We start from the raw sequence: 18,817 nt of genomic DNA on the forward strand, positions 1-18,817 counted from the left end.
ATTCTTATCCTAACACATACTGCCCTATTCGGAGGCAGATGTTGAGTTTGATTCTTTTGCATATTAATGATCATGATGTAATATTAGAGTCACTATGGAAACTCTGCTGTTAGTCAAATGCTGTTGCTTTAGGATTCCTAAAGATGATGTAGGGGACGGATTATAGATTTTTGCCCAGAGTATTTACATTTTTTTTTTCCTCATTAGCTGAGAAACAACGGTCCGAGTTCATTCAGCAAGGCAATGCTACATCTTCAGTGGCCTTACAGATATAACAATAACACCTTGTTGTACATCCTTCAATATGATATTGATGGGCCAATGAACTGCACTTCAGATATGGAGATTAACCCTTTGAGAATTAAGGTAATATGCTTCATAGCAGCCATTTATTATGCTGATGTTTTATTGCTTTTCTTTCTAAATCTATAAAAGAAATGCATAAAATAAAGCAATTGTTTTAGTAATAAATCCATTCTGCAAAAATATTTTAGTTCATAACCAGTATGCTATGGATTAGATTGTTTATTTGTGTAATGAGTAAGGATGAATTCTATGACGTTCTACTGAACCATTTGTTTATGTAGTATTTAGTGAGCCTCTGGAGATATTCTTAAGTGATCCAGTTTGACTTCGGTTTCATCACAGAGTGGTTTTATCCACATGTGATATTATATCAAGGACGTTTGGATGTCCAAATTTTTGTCTTTGGGGTAAGATGTAACATTTTACTCTTGGCTTTTTTGACTTGACCTAGAAAATCTCATTTTATGGAATTCCATTTACTTTTAGGTATAGTCCTCTCCATCCTAGCATGTATCTTTGGATAGGAAGCTGTTGCAGTTGGGAAAAAGAAGGGTTAAGAAAACAAAACAAAAAAATGTATACTCTTGACACACATCACAGATGTACACTGTGAAATTTCTGACTGTTTTGTATATTTTATCAGTTTCTCCTCTCACTAAGCAAGGGGAGAAAATGATGGCTAGGCAGAGGTAATTTTTCCCCACATATTAAGGACTCATCTTTATTTTCTGTGCTTAGTGTTAGCCATATAGTAAGTGGTGAATTTTCTATCATACCAAATTTTTAGTGGCTTTGTATTTTAATCACATGTAACAGTTTATGCCAAAATTTTTATGCAAAATATTTTCCACTGTTATTTACCACCAGTTTATTAATGTAATCCTAGATCTCAAATTCACAAACAAGTGAAAAGAATGATACAGTTGGTGGGCAAGGCGACCGGAACCATCTCATCACGAAGCGGGATCTCACCCTCAATGAAGGAGACGTTCACACTTTGGTAAGTGCCATTCCAACAACAAGCACTTTAAATGTTTTTAAAATAAGTGATTATAGAACTGATGCCAAAGAACATTTCAAAAATAACAACAGCTGTGCTGGAAAGAGCTATATATTTTAATACCATTCACTCCTCTTACTTTCCTCTTCCTAACTGGATTAACACCACATTTTATTCAAAGGATCTGTCTTTATAGATTGCTAATAAAAATGTTTTATATTCTAACTTATTTTTCTGACTGCACTCCTTTAACTGACCTCTTTCTCCGTCTCATTCTAATCTTTGCAACTTATGTGCAGTACTGTAGGAAAAACCCAGAAGGCCTCAACAAAAATGTGAGAATAATTAACATTATGATCATCTTTTGTTGAGTCAGCCTAATGACTACAATATTATAGAGAGGTTTGTCACTCCAGTCCTTAAAATTTAATGTGTTAAAAGATGTTAAAATTTAACAGCTGCAAACCACAGCTAGCAGAGCACCTGGTATAGTGTTTCTGTTCACTTGCAATCACCAGTTACCTTCATATCTCCTAATTCCATGGTTCTTCTTAGCTCTCTTTCAGTTTAACTGCTCAGTGATTTTTGGGCACATTAAGCACTTCCTCCGTAATGAAACATTCCTGTCTTACTTCTAGAGCACTACTCTCTTGGTTGTCTTCCTACCACAACTCTCGACTGTTTACTCTCCATATCTAGGCTTTTAAGCTCCCGAGAGGATTTTCAGGGCTCAGATTTCTTGCTGATCCACTTCCAGTCATTCATTAGATCTATGTGGTCCAGTTTTGTAAATAGCAGCCGCATTTCAGGTATTCATTGGCCACGTGTGGCTAGTGGCTACCACTTAGAGAAGTGCAGGTATATCCACACTGATGATTTCTGTCACTGTAGAGGTTATATCCCACAGTTCCATGTGAGATGACCTTAATCATTCTCAGGGCTATTAAGTACTGTTTCTGTGTAGATGACTTTGATTTATATTTCCAACCCAATCCTCTGCATTGAACTCCAGACTCTTATTATCCAGCTATCTACTGGAACTCTTCTTAAATAGGAATCTTACACTTAATGCTGAGAATATACCCTTGAGTTTTCCCAACGCTAATCTTTTTGTGATGTCGCACGTTTTAGTAAATACCAGCTCGTATCTCTGTCCAAAACATGGGTGTTGTGCTTGACTCTTTTTTTTTCTCTCAAACTTCATATCTGACATATCAGCAAATTCTGTCATTATCTACTTTCACAACACACAGAAAGTGACCCCTTGTTGCCATCTGTATCACTGCCACAATCTAACCCAGGCCACCTTCCTCTTGCACTTGAACTGTTATTGCCAAACCTCCCGTTAGACTCCATGTTTCTGCCCTTATCCCCATGACAGTGTATTTGCCACATAGGAGCCATAGTGACTCTTTTTAAAAATTGTTCAAGTCATGTCACTCCCAAGGACTTCCCTATAGCTCAGACAGTAAAAAAATCTACCTGCAATGCAGGAGACCTAGATTCGATCCCTGGGTCGGGAAGATCCCCTGGAGAAGGGAATGGCAGCCCACTCCAGTATTCTTGCCTGGAGAATGCCATGGACAGAGGAGCCTGGTGGGCTACAGTCTGTGGGATTGCAAAGAGTTAGGTATGACTGAGCAATGAACACTACTACTGTGTCTTCCCATCTAACTCAGGAGAAAACCAGAGCCTAAAAAGCCTTCAAGGCAAACAGGATCTGGGTCCTTCTGCCTTGCTGCCTGCATTTCCTCTCCTTACTCTGCTCTTCCCATTTTGGTCACCTTGCTTTTCATTGAACAGACAGCCCCAAGCCTGTTTCTACCTCCTAATTTTGAAAATTGCTCTCCTCCTAAAATGCTCTTCGCCCAACTCTCTCTGTGGCTTACTCCCCCATATCCTGCTGTTCTTAAGTGGCAGATTGGACTTGCCTGACCAACCCATGTGAATTCGAAGTTACCTTCTACCTTCATCCCACTTTTGATCCTGTTCTTTCTGGCCTCGTACAGAATCACATTTTTAAAATATTTGAGATAAAACTTAGATAAAATTTGCCATTTTACCCATTTTAAAATACATGATTTAGTAATCTCTAGTGTATTCACAACACTGTACATTATCTAACTCTAAAACGTTTTCATCACTTCAAAAAGAAACACTATGCACTAAGCAGCCAACTGCCTTCTTGCCTACCACCCGTCTCTGGAGACCACTATCTGCTTGCTCGCTCTGAGGATTCATCTGTTTTGAACATATCCTATCAACGAAATCATATAAAATGTGGCCTCTTGTGTTTGGCTTCTTTGACTTAGCATAGTGTTTTTGAGGTTCATCGTGAAGCATGCATTAGTACTTCAGTCGTTTTGTGGCTGGATAATATTCCATTCTGTGGATAATACCACATTTTGTTTATGCATTCATCAGTTGATGAGTGTTTGTGTTGTTTCCGGTTTTTGCTATTTTGAATAGTGCCACTGTAAACGTTTGTGTGAACATATATTTTAATTTTTTTGAGAATAAATCTAGGGGTCCAGTTGCTGTGTCATATGGTCATACAGCCAAACTTGATTTAACTTTTGAAGAACTGCAAAACTGTTTTCCAAAGTGGTTGTACCATTTTACATTCCCAACCAGCAGTATAAGAGGGTCCCAATTTCTCCACATTCTTGCCTTCACTTGCTATTGCCTTCAAAGAAATTTATTTTGTAGTCCTCCTTATTGGAGTGAAGTAGTACCTCATTGTAGTTTTATTTGGATTTCCTAATGGTGCTGAGCATTTTTTCATTTCTGTATCTTCTTTTGAGGAATCTCTATGCAAACCGCTTACCCATATTTAAATGGGGTTGTTTGCTTTTTCTTGTTGAGTTGTGAAGTGTTCTAGATGCTACCCTGCAGATGTTTTCTCTCATTCTGTAAATTGTCTTTTTACTTTCTTGATAGTAGCCTTTGATGCAAAAAAGCTTTTAAATTTGAAGAAGTCCAAATTTCTCAAGTATACTTTTTTTGTGTGTTGCTTATATTTTTACTGTCATATTTTAAAAACCATTTTCTACCCCAGAGTCCTGGAGATTTACACCTAAATTTTCTGGTTTTCTGAGTTCTATAATCTTAGCTCTTACTTTTATATCTCTGATCCATACAGAATTAATTTTTGTATATGGTGTGAAATAGAAGCCCAGATTCATTCTTCTGCATGTGGTTTTCCAGTTCTTGCAACATCATTTGTTGGAAAGACCTAGCTCTTCCCTTTAAATGGTCCTGACTCCCTTGTTGAAAATGAATTGACTGTGAATATATGGGTTTATTTCTTGACTCTTAATTTTGTCCCATTGATCTACACATGTATCCTAATGTCAGTATCAAAATTTTTTGATTATTGTTTTTCTGCAGTAAGTTTTGAAGTTGAGGGGTGTGAGCGCCCCCTGCACAGTATTTCTTCTTTTTTAAGAGCGTTTTGGCTGGTTGTTGGTGGTGGTGGTTTAGTCGCTAACTCATGTCCGACTCTTGTGACCCCATGGACTGTAGCCTGCCTCGCTTCTCTGTCCATGGGATTCTCCAGGCAAGAATACTGGAGTGGGTTGCCATTTCTTTCTTCAGGGACTCTTCCCAGCCCCAGGAATCGAACCCAGGTCTCCTGCCTTGTAGGCAGATTCTTTACCGACTGAGCTACAAGGGAAGCCCTGGCTAGTTGGGGTTCCTGGCAATTCCATGTGAATTTTAGGACCAGCTTGTCCATTTCTATAAAAACACTTGGTGAAATTTTGATAGCAGTTTTATTACCTCTGTCACTTTGAGAGTATTGCTATTTTGATGTTAAGTCTTTCAGTCCTTGAATATGAGCTATCTTCTTTATTTAAGTCTTCTTTATTTCAAAAATATTTTGTAGTTTTCCGTGTACAAATCTTACACTTCCTTGGTTAAGTAACTTCTACATATTTTATTCTTTTTGAATTCTGTTTAAAATAGAATTTAAATTTTTTTTTCATTTTATTTTTCATTGACAGTTTATATAAAAATAATTCACATTTGTATACTGATCTTGTGTTCTGTACCTTTTCTATTCTTGTTTATTAGCTTTAGTAGTTTTATTTTGGGTTCTTTAAAGTTTTCTGTAAGTATTCTATCATCTGAATAGAGATAGTTTTACTTTTTTCTTTCTGATCTGGATACCTTTTTTTAAATTTTTTTTTCTTGCTTAATTGCACTGGTGAGAACCTTCTGAACAGTGTAGAGTAGAAGTATCATGAACGGACATTGTCATACAGTTCCTAATCTTATGGGAAAAGCATCCATTCTTTCACCAGTAAGTATGGTATTAGCTGTGTGCTTTTCATAGATACCTTTTATCAGGTCAGAGGAGTTTGCTTCTAATTCTATCATCAACCGGAGGGGTCAGTTACTGGATAGCACTGTTGTGAGGTGTATGCATATGACATTACAGTTTATGTCTAATGCAGGTTGACCAGCATATGAAAGGTGGTGAATATTTGTTACTTCTGTCTGCCTTCAAGTTACCGTTAAAAACGTCAAATGTGGCAAAGACCATCAGCATGCCACTTGATTTCTACAGATGTGACATGGAATAACTACTAAAGATTCACCCCATTTCTCTTTCTTTTCCACAGGCATATTGTGATCTGATTTTCATGTCTTACTAAAATAACCATGCTCTGGGTTCTTTAGAATGTTAAATTCTAGCTATAAAAGTAAATATTTTAATATTATAAAGTTTATCCTTCCATAACAAATCACAGTAAAACCAATCCCTTCATAACAAGAAACATTCATAGGTTCAGCTGTTAGCCTGCTCATTTTGAACATTATTGCTGTAAGGCAAAAGAATCTAGATCTCTTTAGCTTTCATATAAAACAAGACAAATGTCTAACTTTTATATGTTGAAGAGATGATGGAATGATCTTTTCTTTTAAGTAAGTAATTTTTTTGGCAGGGTTGTGGAATTGCTGAATGCTTGAAGATTGTCTGCCAGGTGGGGCGACTAGACAGAGGAAAGAGTGCAATCCTGTATGTGAGGTCTCTCCTGTGGACCGAGACCTTTATGAATGTAAGTGGGGAAAGGCGGCATTCAGCAAATTTATCCACTTTTTCAAAGAAATAAAAAGGCCTGACATCTAGAAAATCATCTTATTGTTATTCCCATATAGAAGGAAAACCAGAATCATTCATATTCTTTGAAGTCATCTGCTTCATTTAATGTCATAGAGTTTCCTTATAAAAACCTTCCAATTGAGGACATCTTCAACTCCACATTGGTAAGTCATTGATTTTGGGAAATGAAATAAGTGCATTCAGTTAAATACTGTAGTTGTTTTTATTTTAAGTATTAGCAGTTAGCTATTTTCGTAAAGTAATTGAGTTATTTGAATGGATTATAACTTAGTTTAATACTATTTTACTCCCCCATCCCAGAATTATTAAAGGTAGACTTTAGCATCTTATTGTGTGTAATATACTTAGCATATACTGAATTTCATGTGGGAAAATTTGGGGAATCTCTCTCCACAAAGTTAGAAAGTTGGAAATTAACTGCAGTAAGTGAGGGCATTTTATAGATCTTTAATTTGAGGATTAAAATGAAACCAATGCATCATAAAGTGGGTGGTCAGATTATTTAAAAAATCATTTCAGAGACAGTCAGAAGTTAACCTGAAGTTGAGAGTTTCATGTGTGTATATGCTATTGATGCCAGATGTGTAATGATACTATGTACTTATACTAGAAATGTACTTATACTAGAAATGTACTTATACTAGAAATGTACTTATACTAGAAAATGTACTTATGTATAAGAAATGTACTTATACATAGGTACTCATACATATAAGAAATGTACTTATACATATGTACTCATATGTATAAGAAATGTACTTATACTAGAAAATAATGTCAGTAACATTAACTTAAAATGCAGTATATATTCAGATATTTGTTGAATAACTCAGTGAACTATTTTTAAGACTCAAGAACTTTTTCTCCTCAACAGGTCACCACAAATGTCACCTGGGGCATTCAGCCGGCACCCATGCCTGTACCTGTGTGGGTGATCATTTTAGCTGTTCTAGCAGGATTGTTGTTACTGGCTGTTTTAGTCTTTGTAATGTACAGGGTAAGTGATGGACTTAGGAAGAGAGGGAGGGAGGGGAAGCAGAAGAAAAGAAGAAGGGAGAGAAGAAAAAAGGGAGAGAAAAAAGGGAGGGACAGAGGAGTTGGACATTTAATAATGAGTTATGATGAGCACTCCTTATTGTTTGAAGGAAGAAAAGTTGAACTAAGTACCATGTTAAATTTTCTTGGCCATATTATGGCCACTCAGAATACTTTCTGTATTCTTCATTGATGAAGTGATGATTGTAGCAGTGATGTTATTTCTTCTTTTTTTTTTTAACTGACAGATGGGCTTTTTTAAGCGTGTACGGCCACCTCAAGAAGAACAAGAAAGGGAACAGCTTCAGCCTCATGAAAATGGTGAAGGAAACTCAGAAACTTAACTGTAATTTTTAAGTTACGCTACATCCTGATCCATTAGAAGTTCCAACTTCAGTTTAGATTTTAATTTCCTTCCTGAGGAATAAAATTCCAAGACCGTACTGCTGATGGTGCCCATTGGTGTTAACCACAAAGTGAGAGCAATATTTGTCATCCTTTTCATTATGATTAAGTTCATACATACATTTAATACCCCTACTGACTTGTGTTTTTAGGTATTTAAATAATAACATTTCAAGTGATAGGTCTTCTTCAGTGTACATAAGATAGTGCCTGAGTTACCACTTTATCTAAAATAGTACCTCCTACAATTACTGTTTCTGATTTTGTATGTTGGATTTTGTTTGTCTTTTTTGTTGTTTTAAAGCAATCCAAATTTGGACCTTAGGATCCACATCTTTTGTGCAGATATATGATGTTAATACACGTTACACTACACTTGAGTTTTCAAGCTAACTTCATAGCTGTATAAACTTGGATTTTAATATTACCTATATGGTAGGACTTTTTAAAAAAGAAAAACGCATGATCCCATCAAAACTCTTTCTTGTAACTGCAAAGGTACAGATTTTTGTTTTAATGTGAAAATTGAGTACATGCTATTAAACTTGTATTTATATTTTTATCCACAGTCCATTTGATTACATTTTATTTTGTATAAGTTTAAATTCTATTTCAAATCCTTTAAGTCAACTTATACTAAAAAATTAGTTTTTCCTGGTAGCTCAGCAGTAAAGAATCTACCTGCAATGCAGGAGATGCGGGTTTCATCCCCGCGTCAGGAAGATTCCCTGGAGGAGGGCATGGCAACCCACTCCAGTATTGGAGTTCTCTTGCCTGGAAAATTCCATGGATAGAGGAGCCTGGCAGGCTACAGTCCATGGTGTCGCAAAGAGTTGGACTTGACTGAGCGACTAATACACACACAAGTTATATTTCAAATCCTTTAAGTCAGCTTATACTAAAAATTAGTTTTATAATCAAAATTGCCTCTTTTGCGTAATTGTTTAATTTCTGCTAAACATCATGATGCTTGAAGTTAGATGGAATTGGAAATTGTTTCCAAAGTATATTCTATTGCATTAGTCTGGCTGTAGACAATACCAGGAAAAAAAAAAAGCATTTAAATTAAAAGGCTATGTAGTTCTTTGACAGAGTTGCTTATTGAATAGTTTGTTCTTAGATTAGAGCAAGAGTTTTTAAGTTGGGATTAATTTATTTTCCTCCTATATATGTATTTTTCCTTATATTTTCAAAACTGTTATTGAGAATGTGTCAAGATCATTGAGAAAACTTTACAGTTTATAAGAACGTGCACTCAACCTCTGAATCCCACAAGAAATGCTAAGGTAGCTCACTGGTTTACTTCTAGCAATAGCATGATGCTACTCACATGGATATTACCTCAGTTGAAACCAGGTATAACATGTAAAACCAGTCTCAGCTATCATAATAACTTCTTAGAGGTTATTTTATAGGCAATTCAAGTTATTGGAAACCTTTTAAAATTTTCTTAGTTTTATTAATATGAACTACTTTTCTAGGATTTTTAAATAAAAGCTGTACAGGTGGCAAGTTGTAGTTTTTTAAGTCTGTAGGGTGATGAATCTTACTAGAAGATTATGTGAATTATTCACAGTTCCTCCAGGCCTGGGGATAACTGTTAATTATACCTATTTTTGTGTAATTACATCATATTGTGCATTACAAATTGAGAGTTCAATAGCTTTTTAACTACTGCCTTCATTAGGTGATGATAAATATTTCCCTTAGATAATTGAATATTTCTCCATGTTTTAAAAATAATTGAAATTTTCTTGCCATGGCTTGTGTTATAACTCCCTACACAAGTGGCTAAACTAGAATACATTCATAAAATAGAGGCATATGTAGGTGAGTTGTACAAACAAGTTAGAACATTGACAAGACCCTATATTTAGCTTTAGTGATTTTCAAAATCGGTGTTATAATATAGATTTTACTAGTAGCTTAAAAGATCGTAGGTAGTCATACACAATAAGTACTTTTGTTACCAATAAATTTAAAGTTTTTTAAATAAAAATTTTTTTATCATAGGGCCTGCCCCAAGACAGTTGCTAAGTTGGTCTAGAACAGCATTTACCTCACCTGTTTTCCCATCTATTAGCGGTCATTCCTGGAAATATCTGTTGGATAGAAAGTCACTCTTTCAAAAAGTTAAATGTTACTATTTGCTTTTGCACAATCTGTTCCTTTCATGGCCTTTTCTCTCAAGATATAATTTTTTATGAGCGATTGAAGGAGGAGCCAAGATAGCTCAGTTGGGAGAGCATTAGACTAGAGGAGACTGAAGGGTCTTGTCATGAAAATTAACATGTTTTAAATTGCTCTTATGAACTGTAATTTAAAGCAATAGTATTTTCTTTTTTAAAAAAATTTTTATCTCTACAAAAATATGGTAGTCTAGACTTTGAAGACTAAAAACCTAGTCTTTGAAGAAAATATTTGGCAAAATGTTGGGATTAAAGTAATGTAAATGTTTGGTTAAAATGTCAAAAAATAATCACTGCTGTATTTGTGATTTATTGAGAACTGAAAGCTGTTTTGACTGTAAAATTCTTATAATCTGGTTCAGTTTAAGAAATCACATATCGTTGGAGTTGGGAATATCATAAAATATATGATATTGGTAAGAAATTGATTATGTTGTTGATTTCTTATGTAGGCATTTATTTCAGACTTAATATTTTGCGAAACATTTGTGTGAGGGATGCTCTTTCCTTTTCTTCCCTTTACCTTTCTGTTGTAATTAGTGATTATTATAATTCTGATTAAGTTCTTAATACTGAGTTGTAAAACAGTTAATCAAAATATTAGTGCCACAATTCTACATGTTTTGAAACTAATTATTCATAGTAAATTCTCATTAATACTTTATATAAAGAGAAAATTCAAGTGTTAGAGGCTCTACTGACTTCTTTAAGAGGATGTGAAAGGTTTCTGATAGTGAATCATAACCCTAAGAGAGATGTATGTGGCAAAAGTATAGTGTATAATAAGATCAGCGGGTTTTTTATAAGGCATACAGTCTGTAAATTGATAGATGTCCCTGTGTTACAGAATGTAGTGTTGAGCTTGCAAAGAATAAGCCATTCTTGGAATATTTGTGTACAACTGTTGCTTATCTCAGTATCACTGTGTTAGTGCTCTTGGATAGCTTATATATGCGATAGCTTGATTAATAAGAAAAATACAAAATTTGAAAATTGAATATAAGATCAAAAATAGAGAATGAAATGATGTAGTGCTCAGTGTTGTAGAGAGTATTTCTTTTAACTTGTTGGTAGGCTAGTTTGGCCAATGAACGTATCATGTAGCATGCATGTATGCTTGTATTTCATTGTAATTTCTCATACATAATGAATTTTTTGGCAGAGGTACTGAATCTTTGATTTTTTTTTGCTGTTGTTCTTCTCAAGTGCAATATAACAATGTAACCAAACCTAGATATTTCAAAGTCTAATTTAGTAAACCTAATCTAAAAGAATTTATTAGTATTTTTGTAAGCAGGAAGGAAGGATTCTGAGATGGATATATGAATGAAGTTATTTGCCCCTAAAAGGTCATTCTACCCTTTATTCATTCTACACTTTATTTCAGGCTGGATGTGAACTGTTCCCTGCTAGTTTTGAAACACTTTACAGTATCTTAAAGTTACTTGGAAGTTGTGTATATCAATTAATTTCCTACCTAGGTAACATAGAAACTCATTTTCTTTCTTTAGCTCTCTTGTGATCACCCACATTGGGTGAGGCATAAAATGAGTGTGTTCTAAAATTTATGATTTGCTAACTTGATTTGAGTTAGTGAAAACTGGTACAGTGTTCTTCTTATTAGTTTCCAATGTGTAACTTGTGTCTGTTCAATAAACTTGAGCATGTGGTGCCACTTTTGTGCGTGGATGTTCTATTTTCCTTCTGTGATGTTGCTTTTTTTTAATCACAGGAGCCAGCAACAATGCACTAAAAGGATGACCTCAAAGAGGTGGCACATCTCTTTAAAAGTCCCAATTCTTAGCAGTGTTAGTTGGGAGGTGGAGGTTGACATACATACACTATTGACACTGTGTATAAAATAGATCACTAATGAGAACTTACTGTATAGCTTAGAGAACTCTACTCAGTGCTCTGTGGTGACGTAAATGGGAAGGAAATCCAAAAAAGGAGGGGTATATGTAAACGTATAGCTGATTCACTTTGCTGTACAGCAGAAACTAATGCAACATTGTAAAGTAACTATATTCCAATAAAAATTCATAAAAAATTGAAATTTATCTACCTGCCTATCAACTTTCTGTAATAAACATGTATGTTCAAGTAAGAAAAATTTTGATTTGTTGATTTAATCAACCAAGTTATCAAACAGTCAGTGTTGGGCCTTGTGGCAGGAACTGGAAATATAGCTGTGAACAAGATGGCCCTGGTCTTGTGGAACCTACACTAGCGAGGATACAGGCAAGAAAATATCCATTTTATGTAACAAGAATCCTAAGGGGAAAGAAGAGGTGTTGTGAAAGTTCATAGCAGGGGTTCCTAATCAAAGCTAAGGATATCAGGCAAAGTAGCCTCAAGAAAGTAATACATAAGCTAACCTTCAGTGTCTGTGGGGGCTTGTCAGTTAACGACATGAGGGAGTAGAGGTCTAGGCAGAGGAAATAAGTATCTTCAACTCAAATAGTTCAGTTCTAGCTCAAGGGAATAAAATATACCCTTCCCTTCCCTTCTCTCCTCCCAAGAACCCCCATCTCTGTGCATAGTCAAAGGATATATTGTAAAGAGCTTTGTCAATTTGTTGGGGATTTTGGATATTTTGCTAAGAGCAATAGTGAAGTACCAGGAGATCTTAAGCAGGGAAGAATTATTATATAGAATATGTATGGTATTATACTCTTTCTGATGGCTCCTGCAGTATGTTTATAAAAACAAAGTTCTAACATTAGTGATTACATTATATATGAGAGTTGGACCATAAAGAAGGCTGAGCACTGGAGAAGTGATGCTTTTGAATTGTACTGGAGAAGACTCTTGAGAATCTCTTGGACTGCAAGATCAAACCAGTCAATCCTAAAGGATATCAACCCTGAATATTCATTGCAAGGACTGTTGCTGAAGCTCCAATACTTTGGCCACCTGATGCAAAGAGCCAACTCTGGAAAAGACCCTGATGCTGGGAAAGATTGAAGACAAAGGGAGAAGGGGGTGGCAGAGGATGAGATGGTTAGATAGCATCACTGACTCAACGGACATGAATTTGAGCAAACTCCAAGAGAGAGGAAGATAGAGGAGCCTGGTGTGCTGCAGTCTATGGGGTCGCAGAGTCGGACATGACTTAGTGACTGAATAACACCATAAACATGAACAGTATCATGGATTAAGAATTGAAAATAATTTCCTAGATTAACTAGCACCTTCCATCCATTTGTAAAACACACTGGCTGGCAGGTATAGTACATGCAGTTGGCAGGACACCCCTTTGTCAGCATCTACTTGGTTTTGTCCCCATCAGTTGGCCTGTATGTATGCTGAAAGTCAGTTATGTTTGTTTACACAATTTTTTTTTTTTGGCAGTTCTATGTGTTACATGGAATGGATGAAATATAAATTTAAGTATATTTTTCTATGAAAAAAAAGTGGGTGAGGAAATTGTAAAATTGGAGAGAAATTACAAATAGAAAGATTTGGCATTCAAACTGCTTGACAAGAGCTTTTAAGAACTTCCACTTAGCCGAAAACTTCAAGTAATAGGCATTCATTGTAATTGTGGTTTACTACTTCAAACTCTTGGGGTTTGGTTAAAAAAAAAAAATTATTGACCCTATATCAAAAGGTTAGTAAGTGAATATATGCTTCTTTTAAAATATGTTTTAAATATATTGATTTTGTCTCTTGACCTACTTTTTTGATTCACCAACTACTAGCCCTGATTGCATCAAATAATACGGCTTTTGTATATTGCACAAAAATAAAGCATAAACTATGCGTAATGGAGCATTTAAAAGTCATTTAAAAACCATCTTGATTAATCTTATTTCTTCAAATAGTCTGTAGTACTGAAGGGTTTCACACCCATCCTCCTCCACTGGTGGCTGTGAAATCAGCAACTTTGCCTCTGGAAGGTCACCAGAAAATTACTAGAGCTAATCAATATAGTAAAGTTGCAGGATATAAAATCAACACACAGAAATCCCTTGCATTCCTATACACTAATAATGAGAAAATAGAAAAATTAAGGAAACAATTCCATTCACCATTGCAATGAAAAGAATAAAATACTTAGGAATATATCTACCTAAAGAAATTAAAGACCTAAGAAACTAAAGACCTATATATAGAAAACTATAAAACACTGGTGAAAGAAATCAAAGAGGACACTAATAGATGGAGAAATATACCATGTTCATGGATCAGAAGAATCAATATAGTGAAAATGAGTATACTATCCAAAGCAATCTATAGATTCAGTGCAATCCCTATCAAGCTACCAACTGTATTTTTCACAGAGCTAGAACAAATAATTTCACAATTTGTATGGAAATACAAAAAAAGCCTCGAATAGCCAAAGCAATCTTGAGAAAGAAGAAAGGAACTGGAGGAATCAACCTGCCTGACTTCAGGCTCTACTACAAAGCCACAGTCATCAAGACAGTATGGTACTGGCACAAAGACAGAAATATAGACCAATGGAACAAAATAGCCCAGAGATAAATCCACACACCTATGGACACCTTATCTTTAAGGAGGCAAGATATAGGAGGCAAGAATATACAATGGATTAAAGATAATCTCTTTAACAAGTGGTGCTGGGAAAACTGGTCAACCACTTGTAAAAGAATGAAACTAGAACACTTTCTAACACCATACACAAAAATAAACTCAAGATGGATTAACGATCTAAACGTAAGACCAGAAACTATAAAACTCCTAGAGGAGAGAACATAGGCAAAACAATCTTTGACATAAATCACAGCAGGATCCTCTATGACCCATCTCCCAGAATATTGGAGAGAAAAGCAAAAATAAACAAACGGGACCTAATTAAAAGCTTTTGCACAACAAAGGAAACTATAAGCAAGGTGAAAAGACAGCCTTCAGAATGGGAGAAAATAATAGCAAATGAAGCAACTGACAAAGGACTAATCTCAAAAATATACAAGCAACACCTGCAGCTCAATTCCAGAAAAATAAACGACCCAATCAAAAAATGGGCCAAAGAACTAAACAGACATTTCTCCAAAGAAGACATACAGATGGCTAACAAACACATGAAAAGATGCTCAACATCACTCATCAGAGAAATGCAAATCAAAACCACAATAAGGTACCATTTCACGCTAGTCAGAATGGCTGCTATCCAAAAGTCTACAAGCAATAAATGCTGGAGAGGGTGTGGAGAAGAGGGAACCTTCTTACACTGTTGGTGGGAATGCAAACTAGTACAGCCACTATGGAGAACAGTGTGGAGATTCCTTAAAAAACTGGAGATAGAACTGCCTTATGACCCAGCAGTCCCACTACTGGGCATACACACTGAGGAAACCAGAATTGAAAGAGACAGATGTACCCCAATGTTCATCGCAGCACTGTTTCTAATAGCCAGGGCATGGAAGCAACCTAGATATCCATCAGCAGATGAATGGATAAGAAAGCAGTGGTACATATACACAATGGAGTATTACTCAGCCATTAAAAAGAATCCATTTTAATCAGTTGTAATGAGGTGGATGAAACTGAAGCCTATTACACAGAGTGAAGTAAGCCAGAAAGAAAAACACCAATACATGGAATTTAGAAAGATGGTAACGATAACCCTGTATGCAAGACAGCAAAAGAGACACAGATATATATAGCAGTCTTTTGGACTCTGTGGGAGAGGGAGAGGGTGGGATGATTTGGGAGAATGGCATTGAAACATGTATAATATCATATATGAAATGAATCGCCAGTCCAGGTTCCATGCATGATACTGGATGCTTGGGGCTGGTGCACTGGGACGACCTAGAGGGATGGTATGGGGAGGGTGGTGGGAGGGGGGTTCAGGATGGGGAACATGTGTATACCCGTGGCGGATTCATGTTGATGTATGGCAAAACCAATACAATATTGTAAAGTAATTAACCTCCAATTAAAAAAATTTATATTAAAAATAAAGATGACTGCCACCATAAGGCAGGATGACAGAAAATTCTGGCAACATTCCTTTCCTTCTGATCTGCTAATCAGGATTCTGGAGCCATTTCCATTTTATTCCTTTTTTCTCTCCAAGAGCAGAGGTAAGTTGGGAAGAAAATGCAACACAAACAGCTTGATGAAACTAATTAAAGACTGCATTCAAGCCTCACCTCACCCCCTAATAGCTCCTGCTCATACAGGTGAGGCAAAGCCACGATGGAATAGTGATATTTAGTGTGAGGGCCCTCATTTTGGCGTTTCTCTTCCAAAAATTATGTAGGCCATTCAGTTTATTTTTTCTAAAAATCACTAAGAAACAATGTAAACTCATTTGAAGTTTCAAGCAGTGCAGAAAGGTAAAGGCACATATTAGTATAGCCTTGGGCAAGACAGTTGCCACTCTGATCTTCAGTGTTTCCATTTACTAAACAGGATGTTGTTGTTCATCACTAAGTTATGTCCGACTTTTTGCAACCTCATGGACTGCAGCACGCCAGGCTCCTCTGTCCTCCACTATTTCCTGGAGTTTGCTCAAACTTGAGTCTATCGAGTCAGTGATACCATCCAACTATCTAATCCTCGGTCACCCCCTTCTCTCCTTGCCCTTAATCCTTCCCAGCATCAGTCTTTTCCAAAAGAAAAGGAAAATGAGAGCTAATTTGTAGGACTGCTCTAAGAATATACGATAACGTGTATAGAATGCCTATTATTTTTTATGGAACTAGTTTCATATCTTTGACCAAAGAATAATTTTCCACTAGTGAGAAATTTGTTCTTTTCCAGCATGTTGGGAAAATTGGGAGGAACACAAAAGAGTGGTGAGTGTGGAAAGGGACTGTCCAGTCAGCCAGATCAGCTGAATCTAGTATGAGGGTAAAGGAAGTGATGTCATAGATCACATTTACATTATATGATGAGATGTTCCAGAGGTACTCCAAATACAGAGACTACAGCTGACCAAGCCATGGCTTACCACTGATTCTGTATATGTCTTAAGCAGCCAAAATCTCAGTTTGGCAATTTGAATCACACCGCACATACCTCACTTCTCCATACCAATCAACCATGTCTGCTGATTCTAGCCCTACATACTGAATCTCCCACTCTTTTTCTACACCTTTCCACTCTCACTAGACTGGTATTTTCTCACTGGCTTTCACAAACACCACTGGCCTCCTCTCCACCAATCTACTCCTCTAAAATCCATCTTCCATACTGATAGCATAGTGATCCTTTGAAACAGACTGGCAGCAAGTCTCTTCCCTGATTAATTTCTTTCACTATTTCATAATCACTTGCAGTGTAAATTTCAGTTTCCTTATGTAACATCCAAGGTTAATGTTGTTCAGTCACTAAGTCTGTCTGACTCTGTGACCCCATGAACTGCACACGCCAGGTTTCACTATGAGTTTGCTCAAACTCACGTCCATTGAGTTAGTGATGGCCATTCAGCCATCTCATCCTCTGTTGCCCCCTTCTCCACTTGCCCTCGATTTTTCCCAGCATCACAGTCTTTCCAATGAGTCGACTCTTTCATCAGGTGGCCAAGGTATTGGAGCTTCAACTTCAGCATCAGTCCTTCCAGTGACTCCATGGTTGATTTCCTTTAGGATTGACTGTTTTGATTTCCTTGCTGTCCAAAGGACTCTCAAGAGTCTTCATCAGTACCACAGTTCAAAAGCATCGATTCATCGTGCTCAGCCTTCTTTAAAGTTAATGTAACAGGAGTTAATGTGTATAAGGTGCTTGAACAGTGCCTCCACACTATGTACTATAGAAGTGTTTGCTGTTTTTTTTTTTTTTTTAATGACCTGATCTCCACTGTCCTTTTCAATCTAAAACACTGTCACTCTATGACAATTATTGCTCACAATTTTCCAAGCACACTGCACTGTTAACTCTAGGTGTATGCGCGCGCGCGCGCGCACACACACACACACACACACGACTCCACTTTTTAGATGACCTGGTTGCCCCCACCTATGCGTGGAACTCGTAATCTTCTTTAAATCTCACCTCTCATAGTGTTTCATAGCCCCCTTCCATATACCACATTGTTAATTTCTTCCAATTTGATGTAATTTCTGCGTGTTGTACTGTTTCTTCATCACCTTGGGTTATAATTTGCTTTTATGTTCCTCTGCTCTAACAGGGAGTGAGCTCCTAGAACGCAGGGATTCTATCTTGCTTATTCAAATCCTCATCAAAATACTGGAACGCACGCGGTAAGCACCTCGTAGGCATTTAGAAAAATATTGAGCAAATGAAAACTGTAGACTATAATTAGACAAAATGTAATTAAGGACATTTTATGATACAGAAAGAAAATTCAACTTGGGAAGAAAAAGGAAGTTTAATCAAAATCTGTAGAACTGTAGTTTAATTTCGAGCTAGCCAATGATGGCCGCGGTGTCCCCAAAGCCCATATGGTTAAGAGATCCTGGCTTTTGGATTCGTTGTTGCGGCCTCGCGTGTTGTAGGAGTGTAATCAATATGTTAATATCACCTGCTCTTCTTTGCGGTCAGGAGGAGGGAATTTTATTCCACTTTCTGCAAAATTTCTGTGTCTCAGTAGGGGTTGGAGGACCTGGTCTGCCAGTCCCCTGAAAGGCTTTCCTTTTTCGTTTACCCTCGGAGGCCACCAGTGGCACGGGCGCCCCAGCACCCCGCCGCGTGCGCTCCCTCGGAGCAGCCCAGCCCCGGGTTGACCGCGGAGACGCGGTCCCTGGCGCCGGGTTCGTCCCGCCTCCAGCATCACGTGCGCCAAGGATGCTAACTTCCCCCTCCTCCTCCCGCGGC

General features: G+C 36.8%; 1 protein-coding gene across 2 annotated transcripts in view; it reads left to right on the forward strand.

Moving 5' to 3' along the window:
* Positions 1–11,738, forward strand: part of ITGAV (integrin subunit alpha V) — a 109,483-nt gene extending 97,745 nt beyond the window's left edge. For both annotated transcript variants that reach the window (XM_086371335.1, XM_086371346.1), the window contains exons 25-30: positions 208–366; positions 1,193–1,306; positions 6,256–6,369; positions 6,470–6,577; positions 7,309–7,431; positions 7,718–11,738. In XM_086371335.1, the coding sequence (XP_086227461.1) occupies positions 208–366; positions 1,193–1,306; positions 6,256–6,369; positions 6,470–6,577; positions 7,309–7,431; positions 7,718–7,813 (714 nt within the window). In that variant the 3' untranslated portion in view covers positions 7,814–11,738. The remainder of the gene's footprint in view (positions 1–207; positions 367–1,192; positions 1,307–6,255; positions 6,370–6,469; positions 6,578–7,308; positions 7,432–7,717) is intronic.
* The last annotated feature ends 7,079 nt before the right edge of the window (positions 11,739–18,817 follow it).

Source organism: Bos grunniens, chromosome 2 (genome assembly GCF_055505025.1).
Source record: "Bos grunniens cultivar Pamir isolate PY7600 chromosome 2, Bosgru_T2T1.0, whole genome shotgun sequence".
Classification (NCBI taxonomy): domain Eukaryota; kingdom Metazoa; phylum Chordata; class Mammalia; order Artiodactyla; family Bovidae; genus Bos; species Bos grunniens.